General features: G+C 42.0%; 1 protein-coding gene across 1 annotated transcript in view; it reads left to right on the forward strand.

The window, feature by feature from the left end:
• The window catches only part of DNAH8 (dynein axonemal heavy chain 8), a 521,770-nt gene that overhangs the window by 420,376 nt on the left and 82,034 nt on the right, over nucleotides 1-19,360 (forward strand). Inside the window, exons 64-67 of the mRNA XM_088445337.1 lie at nucleotides 3,781-4,007; nucleotides 4,125-4,243; nucleotides 6,170-6,273; nucleotides 6,407-6,583. Coding sequence (XP_088301463.1) covers nucleotides 3,781-4,007; nucleotides 4,125-4,243; nucleotides 6,170-6,273; nucleotides 6,407-6,583 — 627 coding nt within the window. The remainder of the gene's footprint in view (nucleotides 1-3,780; nucleotides 4,008-4,124; nucleotides 4,244-6,169; nucleotides 6,274-6,406; nucleotides 6,584-19,360) is intronic.

Consider the following 19,360-nt stretch of genomic DNA (forward strand, 5'->3'; position numbering starts at 1 on the left):
ACGTCTCCTTATTTACTGCAGTAACGACAAATCTAGATTTCCTTATTTCTGCTTTTCATATGATATCCCTACTTCTAAGGAACATCCCATGTTTAACGTTCTGAGTATTACGCATATCACATTGTTCATCAATATTTATAATGTTACATATATCGCTGTCTAAAAATCATATTTCCTGCAGTCATATATAATTACCACATGACCTGTTTACCTAAAGGGAAACAATTATTCAGACATCCTAACATCTGTGGCATCTTAAATTAAATTATCCATTTTTACCTTTATTAAAGACTTCGCCGACCTGCGATTCAGTCTTTTTAAACCATATTCTGCTTACCAATATATATAGAACGATTATTACAGGACTCATTGCAAACCTGCTATATGATCCAATTAATCATACCCTGCTTAGCAATACATCACCTGATTCTAAGCTTCACACTAGTGTCACCTATATATACCTGTCACAGAACTACATAAATGGGTTAAACACATATACCGCCCTTTGCGAGTTCCTTAATCTATTTATGGAAATCCATATCTATCTGAGTTATGACTAGTATACAGGGTCAGACTGGACCATAGGGGTACAGGAAACCTCCGGTGATCCCCATTGTTCCAGTCTGACACTGCTGGTGTATTACTTTTTCCTGTCTGTAATGGTGGAAATGAAGTCCTCAATCCTTACTAGATTGGAGAATTTATCTTACAGATCTGAGATCAGCCAGCGAGAGTAGCTAATTCACGCCATTCACAGATTCTCAGTGCGCGCTTCTCTGCTCAAAATTCTTACCGCGTCGCCAAAATGCAGTACCCGCTCAGACAACTATTAAAGACATGGTTCTGTAGGAAGTAATGGTTAGAATTAAAACAACAGAATGCCTTACATAATTGTTTTACCGTTATTATGGGACATGTCAAAAATATCCATGATATCTCAGATAGTCATAAGCATCTTAAATCTCTTTGAACCTTGCTAACCTTTCCATACAGTTTTCTTACGTATACTGTCCTATGCCACCAGACCCCAGACACCGGGTCGTCATCGCTTATGCTCTATGCAAGTATAGCGACCAAAGCTTCATGTGAGCTAAACATTCAAGCTTTCACAGGGCCCATAACCGCCCTAATATTCCTTGACAAAACACATCAAGTCCCTGATTATCTTAAACAATGTATTATGCATATTACGCAAACCTTCAAATCATAACTGTAAGATTATATGTGGTTTACATGCGATCTAATACACAGATAATACAGTATAACACACCACATGTTATAACTTACTCAGAAGTGAATTTCTTAACCTAGAAGTACATACAAACTCCACACAGAAATCATGTGTACAGCACAAATTTCTGTTATGCAGCCATGTGTGTGTTCAGTAATGCCATATTACACAGATCACTATTTTCCGAGATTGTGTATACACCTCCCCCCCTTTTGTTCACAATCAGACATTGAGAACAACAGAAGGTAATACATGCAAATCATGGTTCACATTGGTGCTGAATTCTAGCTCCTGTATAAATCATGATTATTCTACTAAACATCATAAAATTTGCCAATTGTAATGTATGTTTGTGACATTATCAGAACACACAACATTGGAACAATCCGGCAATACATTGCAGTGCAATAGGTGAAATAATTTTACCATCACTAAGATGAATTTCCAATTTACATTCATTTGTTTCAAATATATGAAAAATGTATATTTTATCAAAAACTATTATTCATATTTGTGTTTGCAGCGATTAATTATGAATTCTCCAGTACTTTAAAACATGCACTGTACCTGTACCTGTACCAATGTGTAATGTGTGACCTTAATGCACAAGTTTCACTGCAGATATGCTGCAGGGTGAATTAAACAGAAATAAATGGAGTGATACACCGTGAATGTATGTGTGAGAAGTGTACATGCGTGTGTGTATGGTGGGGGATGTATGATATTCTGTATGTATATTTTAAGGGATATAAATGTTTTCCTGCGCTTCCGGCAGATTAATATCTATAAATAAATTGTGGATTGCAATCTATCAGAGAAAACAATTATTTGTGTATATATTTGCATGTGAGAGTTGTGTGCTTTTGTGTTGCTATGAATGGGGATGGTGGAGCCTCATGGTAATGCAGCCATGATGTTGTAAAGAGATCTATTGTACCAAGTGTAAGTGTGTTTTATTTTTTTTTGTAGTGTGTTATTGCAGATATGATATATGCAGCACAGAAAGGGTTAATACAGGGTACCTTGAATAACCAGGAGTCACCATTGCTTAGAGCCTGCTGTTCACTGTACATTCAGGCCTTGCAATCCTGCAAAATACGCTTGTTGGAAAGAGAAACTGTTACATATCTTGTGCAACCATTCATAAGTGAAAACAAACAATCTGTGAGAATTATAATTAAATCAGGCATCGCTGGAGTGCCATTCTACGAGTGGCATCCTGTGTACAAACAAAAAAACTAACACAAAAAAATGTGGGTACTCTCTGCTTTTTTAATTGTGGGAATTAAAATTGTCGCTAATGATAATTTCCACAATTTTAAAAGCAGACTTGTTCGGGCGCCATTGATAAGGGGTGTTTTTCTCCTTCTTTTTTCTATTTGTACAGCCAACCCATAACTAGTTTTATATGCCAACGTAATAACTAGCCAACCCATAACTAGTTTTATATGCCAGCGTAATAACTAGCCGACCCATAACTGGTTTTATATGCCAGTGTAATAACTAGCCGACCCATAACTGGTTTTATATGCCAGCGTAATAACTAGCCGACCCATAACTAGTTTTATATGCCAGCGTAATAACTAGCCGACCCATAACTGGTTTTATATGCCAGTGTAATAACTAGCCGACCCATAACTAGTTTTAAATCTTATCTACATTATAGGTGGTTTCTGCAGAAAAGACTTATATCAATGGAGGCTCAGACTATTATACAGTAATTATGTGTGTGTTTGTATTCCCGTGAACAAATTACCTTCCTCTCACAGCACCATGCTGTGTGCGTTTAATTCAGCCCCTATTCCAATTAGTGACTTATTTATATAAATCTAGAATATTACAAACTTAGCACTTACATGGCTCAGGTATAAATGGGTAATAATGTGTTATTTAGGGTTGGACGCAAGTTAATTGGTATCCAGGTATCTAAGAGTCATATACACCTTTCACACTTGCTGCAATAACCCGGGTTACTGTGCAGTGTGAAAGGCCAGGTTGAAATGAGTCAGGTATTTCAACCCTGGTCACGAGAAAGGTTGTGCATGGGTTCAAACCGGCTCCTGATGTAGTGTGAACAGGTAAACCGGGTCCCATTCACTGCTTAGGAAGAGATCTCATCTCCAAGTGCCGGCTCAGCACGTAATGGTGGTGACGACCTGGCAATTATGCCGTGTCGGGCCGCAGTCTGAAAGTGGTCTTAGCCGGGTCGCACCCGGGATGGACCTGTGAACAAATTCCCGGGTGCGACCCGGCATTCTGATGTGAAAGGGGTATTACAGATGTCCTGATGGTAATACATTAATAAAGTGTGTAATAAGGTAATGTAAAGTGCGCACATCCCTTGCAGAGTTGAAAGGTGTAATAAAGTAAATGTGAGCCAGCTGAAGTGCTGCTGCCAGCTATAGGGATGCAGGGGGAATAAGGGTAGTTAGGGTATCTATGAGTCAGCACTAATAGAGTGTGGAGAAATATTTACTGAATGTAGATATGTTATATGAAGAAATGTTTTCATTCTTTACTCTGTATAAACATTTATTCACTGTGCTCAGGTTGGTGAGAAGCTCCGGACACGTTCTTTGAAATATCCTGGTCTTCTTTCTGGGTGCACGATAGACTGGTTTAGTCGATGGCCGAAGCAAGCACTGGTTGCCGTTTCCCTTCACTTCCTTTCAGGGTTTGATATGGAGTGCAGTGCTGCAGTGAGGTCTCAGGTGGCGGAGATCATGGGAACATTTCATGATATGGTTTCAGAGAACTGTGAGGAGTACTATCAGAGGTAACTGAGACCTCAACCAGAAGGATCAGTCACATATGTGATGTTTCTCTTATTAATAGCATCAAGCTAAGTACAAACTATTCTTCATACTGCTTCTTATGTCTCTTTTTGTTACAGATATCGCAGACGGGTTTATGTAACACCTAAATCATATTTATCATTTATAAGAAGCTTCAAAAATGTCTATGTGGAAAAATTAAAATATTTCAGTGCTGAATCTGAACGGATGAACATAGGTGAGGTGGTCTCTGGTACAGTAACATTGGTTTGCTGGAAATAATGTATTCTATAATATATATTGTTATACTAGTATTTTGAACCCGTCCATCGTTGAGTTGCCAGCTATAGTGCCCGGTGTTGCAAGTTTAATCTCTGTCTGAGTTTGCTGGCTGGTGGCCATTATTTCACATCCCAATACTGGGAACTGAATATAGGTTTATTTTATTATTAAGAATAATGTACTGGTTGAAATTACCTGATAGTGTTAGTGAATTTGTTTTATTGATTTCTGTTTGTACTGTTTGGGATATGATTCTCTCATTTATTACCTACCTATACTATCGGCATATTTTTATGGAACTTTGTACCTGTTTTGTTGTCTCCTTGAGTTTTGGTGATGTAGTCAAAAGGTCGACAATGACAATGTCGACAATAATAATGTCAACACCACAATGTCAACAGTTACAATGTCACATTGTCAAAATGTCCACATACAGATGTGTCCTTTGCTGCAATCGCACTAAAAGCCCCTCCCAGTGCGCCAGGTCCCGTGAGGCTCATCTAGCACTGTCTTTTTGTTGCCAAAAATGTTTCTAAGTGGCAATGTGATGAGACTAGGACGCACCAGCAGACTGTGCAGAGTAAATTGATATGTGACACTTGTATATCTGTGTGCGGCTGAGTCTCTGGATCTGTTTACAAAGTCACAGCGGTCGCAGCTTGTTTCATTCCAAGTTCCGTTGTGCTTCATATACAGACTCAGGTGCACACAGACATACAGGTGTCACATATCACATTAATAAGCACAGTCTGCTGGTGCGTCCTAGTTGCGACTTACGGACCCCATACACGGTGAGATTCAAAGTTGGTAAGATCAGTTGTACGATTTCCCTTGAAATTCTTCATAAGATGTGGTGAAATGGTGTACGATTGATCATTAAGATCATAGGATAAGATGCATAGAAGTGTATCACATCGTACACGATCAGTTGAGATCTCTCTGCAAAACTATCTGATCTGCGATCCAACTAGACGACAGCGGGGACGCGCATCGGGGTCGCAGAAGACTCAAAATACAACTATTTGCAAATGATTGGTCTGTCCAACCTGTAGAAACTGACAAAATCGTGTTAAAAATCGTCCCGTGTATGGCCAGCATTAGACACATTTTCTGCAAAATAAATAGGCGCCCGATGCTGGCAGAGCAGCACGGGGTCTGGTGGCTCACTCATGCCAGGCAAGTCGCACTGTGTGGCATATTAAGGCTCAATGTATGAGGACACATCTGTAAGGGTTAGGCTGCGGGAGGGTTAGGATTAGGATGTGGGGGGGGAACATTTCACTGATGTCTGTCCCATCAGTGAAATTAGCCTTTTATTTCTCATCGTCATTCAGCCATTTAATATGTAGAGTCTTCTTCCCTGGTGAACGCTGGAGTAAAAGGGTGACAGTGATCTGTCTGGTAAGCGGTGTAGTAACGCCACTGACATCATCTGCACAACTTCCTCCTCTCTCTCCTGCCACTTCCATTTCAGTACAGTCTGATATTGGGCCAAAATCTGGGCCAGCTGTGGGATTATAACCAAACGCCTCTAAGTCAGATTCCCCCCCTAAACTGTGAATCTTAGGGGGGGAATCTGAAGTAATCCTTCAGCTCTGAATCCCCCAGCAATGGGTAATTCAGTCTAAACTGTGAAATGACGGTAAGGTGCCTGTGAGTTTGGACAAGAAGTATACTCCACTGTCCTTTCATTTCATTAGGCAGCTCCAGGTATCACAAATGTTGCAGGGTGACTTCCTTGGGTTTCACGGATCCATTGTGTAGCTCTGGGACTAAAGTACAGTAAATCTTTTCACAGTTTACATTTTAAACTATTTACAAAATCAATCCGCAGACTTTTGCATTTTGTATAAATGATCTTTCCTTAATTTCACTTTCTAAGGAATTGCTAAATTGATGGACGCCAGTGAATCTGTGAGTAACTTATCTCAGAAACTTGCAGTAAAGGAAAAAGAACTGGCTGTGGCATCCATTGAAGCTGACAATGTAAGTACTCCAGTAGAAAATGTTTGAATACAGAATGCTCACGTTTCATTGATATAAAATCAGCTTCTACACTACATTTGCCTGTGAAATGTCGGTTTTCAGCTCAGGTATTGTTCTGTTTGACCACCCCTAGGTGCTGGCAGAGGTCAGCGTAATGGCACAGGCAGCAGCCAGAGTGAAGACTGAAATGCAGGTCGTGAAAGACAAAGCACAGAAGATTGTAGATAGAATAGAGAAGAAGAAAGCAATAGCTGAAAGTACACTGGAGGCAGCGAGACCTGCACTACAGAAAGCAGAAGCTGCATTAAATGTGAGAATATATATTTTATTTCAGATATGTGATCAGTGTATCCTATGAGTCCAAGGTATATAGTATAGAGATGGTGACTCCTGTCTATGTGACTGCTGCCATCTTGTGGTTACTATATAGAAACAATCCAACTGCATTTACTGCTACCAGAGTATATTCTTCCTATTGCTCATTTCTTCAGGTGTATAAACTAGTGTTTTAATTAATCTTTCAAAGTTGTCAAGTTTTTAAATTTTTTGGTGAATTATTTATTTATTTATTTATGTTAATAAAACTTTTATTGAAGCATTACAGCATATAATAATCAAAATACAAGACAATGAAGTATAACAACTCCAGTCATGGAAAATGAAAACCAAGAATACAGTAGGGTTTCTGACCAAGAAGGGCAATATAACAGTGCAATGATAAGAACATACAAGTGATATATGAGTGAAATAAAAAAAAATGATACAGTTAAGGTTGAGGTATGCTTACTGAATAAAGTACAAATAAATAAAATCCTAAAGTTTGGCTAAAGGATCTAGGAGGGAGGCGCAGGCCAACATGCTGCAACCCTGGTAAGATACCAGGTGGTTTAGTTGTGGATCCAAAAAGTGAGCATCTCATAGCTAGCATTCAGCTTTAATCACTGATTGTTTTCAAAGGGAACCTGGTCAGGCGAAAGGAGACATGACTACTCGTAGGTTCGGAGGAGCTAAGAAGAAGAGGCTTAAGACAAGAATATCCATCATATCTCTCTCTGGTCTGCTGTGAGAGTAGGCAATTCTGCTGCAAGAGGTTTTCCTGTCTGCATGGATGGTTGGGAAGTTGTGTGTGTACCCCAGCCTAGAGGCAGATTGGGGGGGGGGGGGCGGAGGGTATGCTGCCCTGGGGCTCCCCTCTCTCAGGGCCCTGGCCTGATCACACTGCTGCACTGTGCAGTGTTAAGCGCAGCCTCTGTTACCACACACAGTTGCCGCCTGGCACTAGGATCCAGCGTCTCTCCACAGAGGCACAACCTTCGACGTGCACTTTCTGCACATTCGTGGCACCCTGCCGCATCTTCATCCTCTCCGTCCGGCATATACAGACATGCCTCTGAGTAGTCCCGCAAATGTGGGAGCCACATGAGACCCCAATATCCACTGTGCCATCACCGCTTACAATGCCCAGCAGGAGATTAGATGGGCATTTAGGTGTAAAGTTGATGAGAATAGAGTACTTTTACAAATAATTATAATGAAATTCAATGTTGATTTGTAGTCCAAAGGATACGTTTCAACCAGTTCTTCCCAACCAAATCATTCTCCAAGTCCACCCACTGTTAATGTGTAGTGTGTTGCGCCAGGCTATCAGCTGGCTTAAGCGTGTAGTGCTGTAATATCTGAGAACTATAGGGCTCTCCAGTCCTCCCTTGACAATAAACTACCCTTTAAGTAGGGTTCTTATAGTTCTAAATAAATTAGTTACATGCTGACTGGAAAATGTTGATTACCCGAGCTGGCACTGCAACTGGCTAGATTGTGAAACAAACAGGGGACTCTACAAAGATTATTCTTATTCTACTGCATAACGATGGGTTTCGTTCTGATTGAAGTGAAATAGTTATATCACATAACCAAATGAGTGAGTGCAAATTAACACACTTTATATACAAGTAACAAACAAACAACAAACAAACAAACAATTAACATACAAAGTATACAGTATACTCAACTTTTGTCTATGTATTCAGATGACACCGGTGATTCATCATCTTCACAAGATGTAGTTCATCTGGGGAGCCCTCGTTTAACAATGCCCAGGTCTTTCAATTTACATTGTAGGCACCCTACTGCAGTCTCAGATCCATACACGAGCTGAAGAACCTTTGTCTAGGTCTTGATTTATATACCATAGTCTGTGTGTTGGCTTTCTGGATATTAAACACATATTAGTTACTTGGTACAACAAAGCATGAACCATTCTTATTTATTGCACATGCTCAATAAGCACTAAGATATACTCAGGAAAAAGAAATACAGTAAGGACGTGTCCTACAATGTCTGGAGTTACACTGTCTCAAAGCTCCTCTTTGTCTAAAGAATATGGACATCACTGTCAGTATCCCATATTGCTTAGCATCTCTACACATCTTACAATGGTCATTCTGTTGGAATGTGGCTAACTGTCTGCAACTAACACTATATAAGGTCTTAAGGGCTCATTATACATCTCTGCTAATGACAGGTACAAGTAGGCCCCTCTATATGTCTTGTCTGACCCCAAAGGTGAATCTGACCAGTCTATGCATAGACTGCATGAATACAATCTATTTTCAAACCTCAATGGAGCCTAGCACAGGTTGTGTGTTACAACTTATGTACCTATGTAGAAATTATATATTTTTATGACCTGTTCTGCGCATGTGCAGAACCGGTATGCGATCCCGCTCGCAGACTGGCTGTAGACTTCAGTGATTGACAGTCTGCTGCCATTTGTGGGCTGGGAAGGGGCGGTGATGACCTATGTTTCCTGATGGAGATTTCCTGGCCTCTTCCTCATGGGTCACCTTAGCAGGCCATTGTTACGCAGATTATCCGATGCTGCGTTGGACAACGCAAATCAGATAAGTAATGCACAGGAAGTGTGTTATGCCTCCTGCTGCATTACCATATCAGCAAGGATCGCATTTGCAAAGCTGCCTGCTTGTGGGGCTTAAACCTAAGGGCAGAGTTTAAACCTGGCACCGCCGGGTGCTACAGCTCAATATTTAAAATACCACATAAATTACATAAGAACAATAAATAAATGAAACTAATGTCAATAAACATTGCATGGTGTGAACAGTACTATGTGTGACAAACCTAAATGCATTAACAACATAAGGGTGTCTTTGAAAATTATTAAAAACTTAGGCCCTGATTCAGACCCACTCGCAAGTGGGCGAACGTACGTTCGGCGTACGTAAAAAAATATTTAAATTCAAGCACTCGCTCGTATTTTCGTACGCAGCTAAAAATCCGCCCCAAACTCAGGCGACCCCTCCTCTAACTAACGAGCGTGCCAAATAGTGAGCGTACATCCCCGAAATGGCTTGAAGGGAACGCACACACAAGTACAAACCGGAAGTGGGCCTGTCAGATTCCGATTACCTGCTCGTTTATTCTGCCAACCTCCCTCAATCATATCATGCCAATCAATGTATCAATTAGCTTAATTGTTTTTTTTTTTCAACACAATGCAATAAACTTTAATCTTGTCCGTGTTTGTGTTTACTCGCAGAATACGTACGGCTGAAACCTTCGCTTTTATTGTTCAAAAGACATGTTAGTCCCAATTAAACAATTGTTCTATTTGTTTGTATCCCCACAAATTTTCTGTGGTTCATTTCTTTATTTAAATTTGCTTACGCATGTCACTGCCTCAAGCCTATCATAACTCTCAAGAGATTTGTGGCCCTGTCGAACACATGACTCATACACTAACCAATAGAATTTGTCCTGTTAATTTCCCAAATACATTAGCCAATCCAATTTTTTTTGGGTGCTTTATTAAAAATAATTTTCTAAAAAAAACACCATTGCCATCATGAGATCCGCCGCATTCACCAGGCGCGAACTGCTGGTGCTGACGGAGGTGATGGACAGGCGGATCACCAGTCAGCCTCCACCCATCTCAAATAGCCGAAAGCGTTCCGCATATGCGGAGGTACGTCGCCGCCTGCGCTCCTTCGGCTCACGCCGACATATTGGCCAGCTGGAGCGCAGGTGGTCGGACCTGCACCGGCGTACGCCCCGCTTGCTGGCATGCTTTCGCATGCAGATCGAGGAAAGTAAGTTTTATGGACTGTGGTTTTCAAGTTTATCTTGTGGGCCCTAACTGCGTGTTCATGTTTTCATGTCTGTCCTATTTAGTCATTGTAGTCATATCTGCATGTGCATGTTTTCATGTCTGTCCTATTTAGTCATTGTAGTCATATCTGCATGTGCATGTTTTCATGTCTGTCCTATTTAGTCATTGTAGTCATATCTGCATGTGCATGTTTTCATGTCTGTCCTATTTAGTCATTGTACATTTTTTTTATTTTTTTTTATTTTGGATTCCTGTTGAAACTAACCACAATATTTTTTTCATCTTTTAGGGGCACAGCAAAGACTACGGCGTCATCGCCAGACAAGACGCCGGTCCCGGCCCCTCTCTCCAACCCCCAATTCCTCAATTACCCCCTCCTCCCCAGACCCTGTGGCCGAGATTTCTGGTCTACTTCCCCTCCAGCCCAATTTCCCCTCTCCTCCATCCACCCCTCCTCCAAATTCCCCCTCCCAGGATTCTTCAAACACCCTGCCCCTAGGTTTGGGGAATGTAGCCACCTCCGAGGTGGTCCAGGGAGTGGCTTCTCGCTCTGGCGTTTTGCCGAACGGTATGTTTTTTTATTTTATTTTGGGCACCACAAACTGTTTGTATGTAATCATGTGTCGTCCCCATTTTGTTTGGCTTTCTGTCGCCTTAGGGTATTTTTGGGGGTTGTCTTTACCTGTTCCTGCTGATTTCACCATACACATATCACACCTGTGTGCATTTTTTTAGGGCCCTTGTATTTTTGGCCTAGGACATTTTGGGGTGCTGGGTTTTATCCGTGTAATGTTTTTTTTGGCCACAAGCTTTTAAGTTTTGGTTTGCTTGTTTTGTGTTTTTTTAGAATGTTGCTCCATTATTGATTTATTAATCCCCAAACTTTTGTCACCCACAGAGGAACAGAGGCGTCGGGCAGAAATCTGTCAGTGTGTGGCACGTATGCGGGAGCAAGTCACCGGGCTTCTGCAGGGCCTTGACCATCTGGCGGTCCTCCTTAGGAATTAGTTGTTTTTTTTTTTTTTCTAATTGTTTACAAATAAATCAGTTTTAATTCACGCTCTGTCTCATGCGTTTTTAGTAAATCCAAGATTCTTTACACTGACATAAGTAGACTCTTCAAGCAAGGATTGCCACAGAATCTCACTACAGATTGTGTGTTGTATTTTGAAGGCAAACAGGCACAAGAAACCCCTCCCAGTACCAATGTCATTTTCCTTTTTTGGGGTGGACAACATGATAGTTTAGAACTTTTTTCAGGTTCCTATTTGGTGGCCAATCTGCTTAGGACAATCTTACGAAGGCAACTGATTGTACAGGAATCCTTTGTGTGTTGGTTAGTACCCCGAAAACATATTACATTTTAGCTCCACTTGCTTCATTACTGGGTTACCCCTTAGGTAAAATTAACGTTTGGGAGTTTGTTTACACTTGCTTCTAACTTGCCCAAAAAGGAAACAAATTACACTCTCCAAATATTTATTCACAACAGAAATCAAAATACAAAGTGGTCACTCACAAACAAAACACACAGTGATAATCAGAAATACACCACATACCAAAAACAGGAAACAAACACACAACAAATCAAGAACTGGTTGATGAAGGTCCATGCCCACATGATTTCAAAAATATGGCGTTGCAATATGGGTGTCATAATATATTCCAGAAGTTTCCACATAAAGGTTTTTGAAGGGTAGCAGGAAGTAGTCATCGTGGGAGTGCCAAAGATTATGCAAACAAACAGAAGATGGTGCAAGAATTAATATAAAAAAAGATGAACGGCAAAAAACCGTAAAACATTGGGTATACACACTGTTGTTTGGTAAATAATTACCTAAAATATCGGGCCACCACATCATCGCGTATGGCCCCCCCACATACTGACCTCCTACCAACCTCGGGGGGGCCATCCTCAGGTAAGGCATCCTCTGGCTGCATTGGAACACCACTCCTTATGGCGATGTTGTGAAAGATCCCACACAGGACCACAATTTTCGAAACCATATCCGGCAAATACATGAGCTCGCCACCAGAGCGGTGGAGGCATCTGAATCGGCCTTTTAAAAGGCCGATACAGCGCTCCACCACTTGCCTGGTGGCTGTAAGTGCGGTATTAAACTCACTTTGTGGGCCTGGTGTGGGAGCCAAATAAGGGTTGAGCAGCCAGGGCATGCAAGGGTATCCACTGTCTCCTGTGAAAAAGAATAGACAACATCAGGATCACTGTGTATCAAGCTTAACATTGTTATGTACTAAAGGTCTCCACTTACCCAGAAGCCACGCAACACCATCTTGTAGGTTGTTTAATTTGTGCCATATCCCTGATTGCCGGATGACGAAGGAGTCATGTGCACTTCCTGGTAATTTTGCATTCAGGGACAGGATCTGGAGGGAGGCATCACATACCACCATTACATTCAGGGAGTGATAGTGTTTACGGTTGCGAAATATTGCCTCCAGCCGTGCTGGAGGCTGAAGTGGTATGTGAGTACCATCCACAACCCCTATGATGTGTGGGAAGCCAGCTATTTGGTAAAAATTGGCCTTGGCCACACTAAGGGCACCCATATCCAAAGGCATTTTAATAAAATGATGGAGGTGCTTGAAAGTGCCTCCATCACTGCCCTCAGGAACCTTGAAAAGGAGGATTGTGAGATGCCCACCACTATTCCCACCGTTGTTTGAAACGATCCTGAGGCACAGAAATGTAACACTGCCATAAATTGCGTAAGTGGTGGTATTGCTGTTGGACTGTCAATTTGCCGCTCAAGATCACTCTCTATTAATGAGAGAGTGTCTATGATGATTTTGGGAGGCAGACGGTAGCGTCTTAAAACCTCATAATCGGGCATTCCAAAAAGGGTGACACGTGTTCGAAATATCTGGGGCCTTGCACGCCTACGATGCCTACGCCTGGGACGAGATTGAGGTTGGTCGGCTTCCGGGAGCATGGCCAGAACAATCCGCCCAAGATCAACCTGAAATGGCAATATTTGAATGTAAGGCTTTGGACCCACCCCAAAAGAAAATTAAGAACAACTTAGCTTGATGATACCATCCATTGCTGCTTACATGCCGGGGTATTGTCATGATACGTCCAAACTGTAAATAATACCAATATTAATTTGTAAAAGTTTAGTCTGTGCATTTATGTTTCTAAATTTCGTGCTAGACAAAGCATAAAATAGGCGAAACACACATTTGGGCAAAGAGCAAAACGACATTGCACACAGTACATCAAAATGGGTTGAAATGTAAGGCAAAAATGCTAAAGGGCAACCACAAACAATTTTACAGGATTAATAAGCATTTAAAAATGCGCTAATTAGTTCGCCAATACAAGTTAAAAAACAAACAGAGAAAAAGGCGCTAATTAGTTCGCAAATACAAGTTAATAAACAAACAGAGAAAAATGCGCTAATTAGTTCGCAAATACAAGTTAATAAACAGAGAAAAATGCGCTTATTAGTTCGCAAATACAAGTTAAAAAATGGACTTACCAAGAGCAAATATATAAGATTCCCAATCAAAAGGTCTTTGGGTCCGAAAGAAAAAAAAACCTAAAAGAGATGAAATTATGGATCAAAAAATTAAAAACAAGATGAAACACAATGAGACACCAATTGAACCAAAGTTAGACTTCACAAAACTTACCAAATCAAGAAACGAGGGAAAAAAAAATTAACAAAAAAAGCGAACGGAAAATAATAACGCAAATCTAGCAAACAAAATAAACTCCAAACGCCAACTCCTTAATCCGCAAACAAGAAACTCCAACCAAGGTAACCTCCAACAATCCAAAAACGCCACCTCGACTCGAGACACACCAAGCCATAAATAGTGTTTTGTTTCCCGCACAAATTAAGGAGGGATCCTAGGAACGCACAATCAATGATGCGGCCGCAAAATAAGGACGCATGTATAAATACGTCACGAAAACACATTTAAATTCTGGTGTATTTCTTGTTTGGACCTCAGACATGGCTACAGACCAGGGAAACAATGGCCAAGAGTCAGGCGGTAAGTCTTTCATGCATTTTGTCTCAATGATTAATTTGAAACATAAGATTCGGCAAGTTGTGAATTTGAGAAATCTGCATATTTACACAAATAGGTGAGGAGGATGACATGGAAGAGGCTGCTGGGCCCAGTATTCCGGCCAAAGCTGCAAAAAAAAAAGGCAGCCACATTTCACAAGAAAGGAGATGGAGGTTTTGATTCAGAAGTGTGTGGACATCCAGACAGGAATATGAGTACAAGCCAGAAGTGGAGAATGTGGGAAGAGGTAGCCGTTGCTGTCAATAGGGTGGGTGATTATGTCCGTCTAGCCCGGGATGTCAAACGGCGGTAAGTAAACACTTGCCCCCCCTAAAAACAAACCCCATTTTAAACAAAAGGATAATGGTTTCCATTTTATCCCACAGATGGGGCGACTTCAAATATCGCCTAAAACAAAAACTCGCGGACAGGGCTAGGCATGCAAGGGGGACAGGTGGGGGTCCCACCCCTGTGTCATTGGAGTTGACGGATTTAGAAGAGCTGGCACAGGGGTGTGTGCAGCCTGTGGAGGTGTTTGGCGTGTCCAACATGGATACGGACATGCCAGACTTTGCGGCTCCTCATGTTGTCCCAGGTAAATCTTGTGATGTCACCAACTCTGAAATGTTAGTGGGCCAATATGTAGATTCTAATGTGAGTCTTTTCTCATTTTTCCTAACAGAGACACAGGCGGATGAGTCTGCTCCAGAGGGGAGCCTTGGCCGCCGAATTTCTGCTGGCTCTGCAGGGGTGGAACCAGTACATCCGGCTGAGGACCCTGCAGAAGCCAGTCCAGGGCAATCCCCCTCGCAGGCAGTGGCCCTCCTCACAGAACTCAATTTCAAATCGGATTTCCATACGGAGATTCTGCAGAGGATGGACGCCAGTCTGGTACGGGTGGCTGAGGCCCTGGAGCAAAATGCTGCGGCCAACGTGACCATTGGTCAGGCCCTGGCGGAAAATACCAGGGCCAACATCCGCATCGCCAATACCCTGGAGCAGGTCGTTCGCCAGCACATGGTGGAGCCGACCTCCCTTCCTGCCGGAACATCAGGATCCTCCACCTCTAGCACAACATCAGCCAAGCCTCCAAATGTGCCTAGCCCTGTGCCTAGTCCAGAGGCCACAACATCTGCCTCTGGACAGGCAAGCCCGATGACATCCCGGACCCGGTCTGGCGCCCTCCCTCCCCCAGCCAAACGGGTGAAAAAACGGTGAAAGCAATGGCGACTTTTCCCACACTCCTTCTGTGTTTGGCTCATATTCCTTTCTGGTCAAAACTTCCCTCTCCTTTCTTGTGAATTGTTTTTAATTTTGTGTTCTACATTTCATAAATCTTTTATGTTGGCCCAATTATTGTAACTTTGGGAATGAACCCTGCAAAAAAACTTTGCCACAAATTTTTTTTTGATTTTGTTTTTTTGTTTGAGCCATAAAAAAAAACAAAAAACTGACATTGTATTCTCACATTATTGTCAAAATGGATTACATTTAATCCTGGGCCAAAAGGCACAAACTGGCAAAAACCACATTTTACATGCCCCCCCAAAAAAGGGCTCTTTAAGGAACGTTTAAAATTTAACATAACGATGCAAATTCAACAGGCCAAAAGAAAAAGGTAAAAACCAAAAAAACATGATGACATTATTGTTAAAATAGGCCCTAACCAACAAATTGAGCCCAAAAGAAACTACCACAAATGTACGTAAATTGATTGTGTAATCATCACATTAGCAGCTATGATTTCCACCTGCGTACGCTTTTGTGCAAACACAAAAAACTACTTTCAAAACACATACCAAGCCGGTTTTCAATCCACCACTAATTGCTGTTCAGACCACCCGCGATTAATCGCAGCAACATCGAGGACTGCCGGGATGGAGGAGAAGGCCATCGCCAATGTGGTCGAGTAATCCAGACCCTAAGCTGTGCGAGCATTTTGAAGGGAAAGAGGATCATCCAGTGACGTATAAGTCGGTCCGTACACATTTTACGCTCGCATCTGCTAATTTATGTATGCCCCAAAAACGCCTCGCCACGCCTGCGTTTTTCCATCTCCACCCCCGTCAACTCCCAAAAATGCCCTGTTCTGTCAATCACATTTGACATGTCACTTCCTGTACGCTATTTGACGAACGAGACCAAAAAAACTCACAATCTGCCGTACGCACATGCGCAGTGTTACACCGACGCAGGCGCGGTTAATCAACATCAGAACGCAACGAGCGTACTGCTGTTTGCGTACGGCTCTGAATGAGGGCCTTATTCCTTAATGTTCCTGTTGGCTCTCTGCCCTTATCCTAGTCACATTAATGGAGATGAATTCAAGTAAAACATGGATAACTGTCCTTTGTGTGTGGACATTGGGTTAATTATCTTAAATCACTGCCCGACCACAGTAGAGGTAACGCTCGGAGGCAGTGGATCACATTGTGTTAGTGGTAAATGCAAAACATGCATTTTTCTATTTGTACACATAATAATAATGTAATGAAGTGTCATATACACAAGAAATAATATTAATAAATGGCAGTCACATTTTTTCATTATAAAATATTATTTATACAAAATAAATTAAACACAAACATCTGTTGTAAAAACCAAATGGGAATCTTCTTTCCTGCAGTTGTCCAAATGGAAATGTCAATTAAGTAATGGGAATAGGGACTTGATAAGGTGGGGTCAAAGTTGGGTCCTGCAAGCCATTTTCCCTGCACATTCACACAAGGAATTGCATTTACAATTCAATTTCAAACTTGGGGGTAAATTTACTAACAATCGAGATGACCATCTCGGGTGATTTATTCATTTTTTTCCTGCTTGCAAATTTACTAAAGGCAAAAGTCGGGTGAGTTAGAGAGAGATTTCTCTCATCTCACTCGTAAAACTCGGGAGAGATAGCAATCTCGAATCAAATCACCATCGGGCCAAATCGGAAGTACTTTTCACCTAAAACATACATCTCTCAAATTTACCAAGAATCGGGATGACAAGCTCGGGTGAGATAGGAGCAAACTCTCTGTCAAAATCACTTTTCAAACTCTCAACCCCCTGAGCTGCGAGATGGTCAGAAACATATACAAATCATTGTGATTTGTGTATGTTTGTTTCTGTAAATGGTTAAAATATGGTCAATTTTAGGGAAAAAAATGACGTGAGGTCCCCCCCCCCCCCAAAAGACCAACCAGCCCCGGGCTTTCCAGCCAGTCCTGATTCTCAATTTACAGGGAACAAAATGTGTAGAGTTCCACTGTAAATTACGAACCAGCAACAGGCGTCAGGGACATAGCTGGTTTTAAATATACAGAGAAAAAAAATGGCGTGAGGTTCCCCGTATATTTAAAACCAGCCCTGAACCCTTTCTAGCGGGGGACTGATGCCACAGCCAGAGGTGCCCTTTCACCGGGCCCCCCAGCCACAGCATGCCATGCCAGGGATCCCTGGGAAGTTGAGTACCCTTCCAATAAAAGGGTACCCCTCTCCAGGGCACCCCTGGCCTAGGCTGAGAGCCCGGGGCTATCCCCGGCACCTTAGGGCAGTGGGTGCCGGGTTGATAGTGTATGTGTAGTGTAATAGAAAGGGTTAAATATTGTCTTTAGTTGTGGAACAACTGGTATTTGGAGAACCACAAATACCAGAATGGGGGACATTACGTGCCCGCTGGCACTTGTAGTTCCACAACCAAAGCAATATGTAATAAACAGAACGTACACCGTAACAGGGCTTGTGCAAGTTTGCGATGGGTCCGATGTTATCGATTGTTTTGCTATGTTGCCGAAGTATACAGATGTGAGTAAGGGGAAGTGGGCGTCCTTATGTCTGCCTGCAATCGCAATGTGAATGCAAACACTTAAATAGCAATTGCAGTGCGTGCATATAGACAGAATTGTAATCCGTAGTGAACTAGGCCTTTGGAGCGATGTAAAATAGTATAATTTGGCAATAATTATGTAATTCTTCAGGTGAATTTCTCTAATTGGTTAAAAAGGTCTAAATGATGTGGGAGAAGTACAATATGTACTTTAGTGGGTTTTTATAATTAACGGGAAATTGGTTTTTGATCTTGCAGATGGGAGTTACCAGTGTTTTTTTTTTTTTTTTTTACAACATTTTACAGACTTGTATAAAAATGTAAAACACTGCAAAAATCACATTTAAACACATTTTAATATAGCCCAAAATACTGTAATGACACTTGCTCACTATCATTTTTCCATCATTAATTAAAAAAATGCAAAAATCAACCATTTGACACCTTTTAAAAACCTATATAGTTCGGCTATCTTAGCTTCCACTTTTTAGGGGTCCAGTATGATTTTGAATTCCCCACTTTCTCATGCACTTCTGCTAGGTCGAGTTTTGTAGGAAAAAATGTGCGACATCACCGCAAGTCTTGTGAATTGCCATTTCTAATTGAATATCTCATTTCTTGATTGCGTCCATTGGCGCAATGTATGTGAGTTTTATGATGTGAGTTCACTTTTGCAAGCTCACATCTAATTGAGAGGGATGCAATCGGGAAATCGGCTGACGTGATCCCGACTGCCGGCTTCCCGACTGCTTTATCCCGGCGTGGGTTAAATGACAGGCGTCTGTATCTAAATGCCTGTCATTTTCCCGACGCCACGAGACAGGCGCCCAGCATCTTGATCAAAGGGATGCCCGGCGCCGCGAGCGGACAGCCGAGGGGGGGGGGAGGGTTAGGTTTAGCGCACCCGGGGGGGATTTAGGATTAGGCACCCCCTCGGGAGGGTTAGGGTTAGGCTAGAGGAAGGGAGGGTTAGAGTTAGGCACCCCCGGGGGGGACTTAGGGTTAGGCACCCCCCCGGGGGACTTAGGGTTAGGTGGCGGGGAAGGGGGGGTTAGGTTTAGGCACTTAGAGGGTGGATTAGGGTTAGGCAAAGGGGGGGAGGTTAGGGT

The sequence above is a fragment of the Taudactylus pleione genome, unplaced genomic scaffold (genome assembly GCF_031769625.1).
Source record: "Taudactylus pleione unplaced genomic scaffold, aTauple2 ptg000378l, whole genome shotgun sequence".
Classification (NCBI taxonomy): Eukaryota; Metazoa; Chordata; class Amphibia; order Anura; family Myobatrachidae; genus Taudactylus; species Taudactylus pleione.